The sequence below is a fragment of the Pinus tabuliformis genome, chromosome 1_2 (assembly GCF_031772625.1).
Source record: "Pinus tabuliformis cultivar Carrire ecotype Pingquan chromosome 1_2, CPIR1, whole genome shotgun sequence".
Taxonomy (NCBI): Eukaryota; Viridiplantae; Streptophyta; class Pinopsida; order Pinales; family Pinaceae; genus Pinus; species Pinus tabuliformis.
The window spans coordinates 260,214,682-260,218,747 of record NC_142298.1 but is presented as its reverse complement, the minus strand read 5'-3'; the positions used below and the strand labels follow the sequence as shown (position 1 = coordinate 260,218,747).

The following is a 4,066-nucleotide window of genomic DNA, read 5'->3' as shown; positions in this document are numbered from 1 at the left end:
TAACTGCAACGGTTTATGTCACCATGTGACACCACTGCGGAAGCCGCCAAGTCAGGGTTATGGTTTCAGAACCGTTGGGGAAACCATGCTAGAAACCACCACATGCGTCTACTCCTCCAAATCCATCGGGGTTACGGTTAGTTAACTGTGTGGTAATTGTGCACAAATCCACAGTTTACCACTAATTAAATCCACTTATAATTAATTAAACCCAGATTAGCAGTTGGTGGAATTTTGGCAGACTCCGCTATTTTTGGAACTTCCCCCAAATTTGGTGGCCCTAACTAGAGTTATTTTAGATTTGGAGGAGGATTTTTAGGGAAAAACTATTTGAGCCATAACTGGAGCATTTTTTGACCAAATTGAGCTAAGGAAAATGTGTTCCTAGCTAATTTTGACATTCTAAACACATTGGTGCAGGTATCAAGAGTAGTAGAGCTTTGTAAACAACATTTTTCCCAGATTGAGCTAATACAGAGGCCCAAGCAATGGAAGTTGGACCAAGGACTTAGGAGATGTAGCCCAGGAGGGGTGAGCTCTTTCATCAAAATATTGTGTTAAAGTGTTCAATTGATGGTTTTCTGTAATTTTTATTGTTTTTTTTCAACACTTTATTTTAAACTAATTTTCTTATGAATGTCAAATAAAACATGATGTAATTTACCTATTTACAATCACCAAACAACCTAAAGAAACCTATGCATAGGAAGCAGTGCAAAAACATTTGTTTATAAATCTATAATTGAAATTAGCACAACAAAACTAACATTTGATAATAGATCACTTTGTGATAAGTCTAAGTCGCTTCAAGCCTAGGTATCCTCTCAAATCTAGGTCTGCTAGATAAGCCACTCTTCACATGCTTAGGTGGTGTTGATGATGTACTTGGGCTTGTGGATTGACTAACAGAAGACAAAAAGACATTCGACTGAATAAATGTTTCCCAAGTGATGTTCTTTTGGGAAAGCTGATGCAATACAATAATCTTGATGAGGGCATGGTGAAAATGTCTTTTTTCATGGTCACTTTGTCTATGTTTCACTTTCTCTGCCATCTTAGCTAAACTTTTGTAGAGGTAGTATGCCAGGGTTAGTGGCTTTACCCCTCTAAAATGCATGAGAAATATGACATGGTATTTGTACAATCTTGAGAATTTTCCTTCACTTGTAAAGTATTTCATTATAACCCTCATCAATGGAGCAAATTTCTCAAGGATCTGTGCAAAGGAAAAACCTTCTTAATGTTGTGTCTGTAGTATCCTTTGATATAAGGTTGATGTTTTGTAGATCCAAGTTCTGATTCTCAAACCATTTTTCTCCATTGTTGGGTATACCTATGGTTTCTACTATGATTTCAGTTGAAATAGTGAAAGTAACACCTCCAATAATGACCTTATCTCTCCTCAAAGTGGCAAACAAACTAGTCAATTTGGCATGGAATTTGACCCTTTGAACTAGCTCATAAAACCATAAACATTCTACATTCTCAAAGAAATGCTTGGAAAGTTGGGAAGACAACATCTCCTTAGTGTTTAGTGGTTCATATCTTAGGATTGGACCTCCTTTGTTACAGGATTTCCTTTCTTCCTCCATTTTCACTATGTGCAAGTGAAATCCCTAATTAGGAAAATAGGGGAATGGATGAGGGGATAGAATGGAGGGTCTAGGAAAGGGGAAAGAGGGTAGGGAAATTTAGGGAGATAGGTAGGGATGTTAGGGATGTTTGGGAAGTGAAATGGGAGGAAATGGGTGGAGGGTCTGGTAAAGGGATTTTCTACATAGTCCACTAAGAAAATAGTGAAAACGTAACATAGGGAGTAATGGAGGTTTTGCAATATGAAAATAGGGAAATGAACTGATAGGAAGTGTACAAAGGGTTGAACCTACTTGTACAAAGCTAATGAAACCTTAATTTCCCTTTGGAAACCCTTTAAAACCGATTTTGTGTCTATAGGAGAGAAAAACGCAGTGGAACCCTAGAAAATGTAGCGAAATTTTATACAAGAGAGAAAACGCAGCGAAATTTTGGAAAACATGGTGAATTTCTGGAAAGCGCAGTGAAATCCTAAGAAAACACAGTGAAACTATTTGGGTGACCCTTTGGAGTATTTCTACCTATGAAATTGCTAAGGAAAGGATTTGTTGGTGAATGAGAGCTCTTTAGCAATGAATATGACAGAGAGAATTGAAATAAGATGATCTTTATAAATTGTTAAAGTCAATTTCATAATGGTAGGGTGGCCCACCATATATTTTCACTTTGCCTTTGGAGACTTTGTAACTTGGAACTTTTCATATGTAGATTTAGAACATTGAACTTATTACATCATTTTGAATAAATTACACTTGGAACAGAGCCTTTTGAGCAAAACCTTATCACTACTCCTTCATTTGCCGGATTTATTAATGACATGACAGATTTTGATGAATCTAACCCTAATGACCTAATGGTGGCATTGAGCTGAATGAAGACCATGGTGATATGCCTGAGATGATGGTGATGATATTTCAATGATGGCACATCCAATTGAGTGATGGCAATGACCAGAAAATGAAAATTTTGGAGCAGCAATAAACCTAGACACACTAGCCAGTGACCCAACTTTATTCTCAAAACCTAATGAAATGATTAAAATTTGACTTTGAGACCCCTAGCAAACCTTGTAAGAGCATATTTGATCACTGCTGGCAGGAAAAATTAACTGACACTAACATTGGCTCCAACTGAGGATGAAAACTCCTTGGAGGTTTCAAGAACATCATAGACCAGGTAGCCTTATTCATTCGGCCTGCAGTCAAAATACAAAGACCAAACTCAAACTAAAAACTGACTAACTAACTGACTTCGACAAACAATAAACAAAACAAAGTAAATCTTTCAAAATAGCAACTAGTTAAAGAAGCCTTATGGCCTTCTCCTCAGGCTTCAAGATCCCATGATACGCATTTTGCACTCTAACAGGAAAGTAAATTGGTATATACAATGATAATGAAAAAATTCTAGAAATTTATCAAGTAAGGTAGTGCTTGAGAAGCCTACCATTGATTTCTCCTCCTAAATAACTTTGTCCATCCATTTCTTCCAGCAGATAAGAATTCTTACCTCTCAAAGATGAGATTTTTTACAGTCCTTTCCACAAATTTTTGAACTTACCGTGCTTGCCCTTTTCTTCATTCCGTGCATCCCAACGAAGAACTAAATCACCCATGTTGAAATTATCTTCATTGGTCTTGATGTCATAAATCTTCTTTATTCTTTCTTTAAGTTTGGAAGTGTTCTGCAGCACTTCCTCACTAGTTTGTTGTAAATGGATCATCTGATTTATTCTTGATTGCACATCATTTGGCTCGCTTCCCACTTCCTGCAAAATCTTCATGACCGAGACAGAAAAAGATGAAGGAAAGACAGTATCTACCCCGTACACCAATTGAAAATGATACATGCCTATGGATTTCGTGTTACTTACTCTATCTGCCCATAAAGCATTGATGAGCTTCTTATCCCAATTCTTTTTATTAACCTCCAACACCTTCTTGATTATGTTGATCAATGATTTATTGGAAGATTCAGCCAGCCCATTTCCTTGTGGGTAATAAGCATTTGAATGCCCCAATGTGATATGGTACTTCTCACAAAATTCCACCATCTTTTTTTACTTAAAAGTAGCAACATTATCGGTGATTATCTTCTATGGGTAGCCAAATCTTGACAAAATATTAGATTCAATAAACTGAATGACAACATAATCAGTAGCTTTCCTGGTGGGGATCACTTCAATCCATTTCGTGAAGTAATATGTAGCTGTTAGGATCCATTTATGTTGGGCTGACAATGAAGGATGGATCTCACCAACAAAATCAAGACCCCATTGCTGGAATGGTGCCGCGACTGAAATGGGTTGCAATGGCAATGGTTGCAACTTCCTTTTCCCCTAAAAAATCTGGCATTCATGACAGCTCATCACAATTTTATACACATCAACAAAAAGAGTCGGCCAATAAAAACCAACCCTCAGAATCTTGTTGGCTATAGTTTTCCATAAGAGGTGGCCACCACAATCTCCCTT

The 4,066-nt window shown here is 37.2% G+C and overlaps 1 protein-coding gene across 1 annotated transcript; it reads right to left on the bottom strand.

Annotated features, from left to right (window-relative positions):
* Positions 1 to 2,678: 2,678 nt before the first annotated feature.
* Positions 2,679 to 3,646, bottom strand: LOC149205353 (uncharacterized). The gene is made up of 2 exons (XM_089397382.1): positions 3,154 to 3,646; positions 2,679 to 2,788 (listed from the first exon to the last, which is right to left on the bottom strand). Exons 1-2 carry the CDS (start codon positions 3,644 to 3,646, stop codon positions 2,679 to 2,681), a joined length of 603 nt encoding a protein of 200 aa, XP_089253508.1.
* Positions 3,647 to 4,066: the final 420 nt, after the last annotated feature.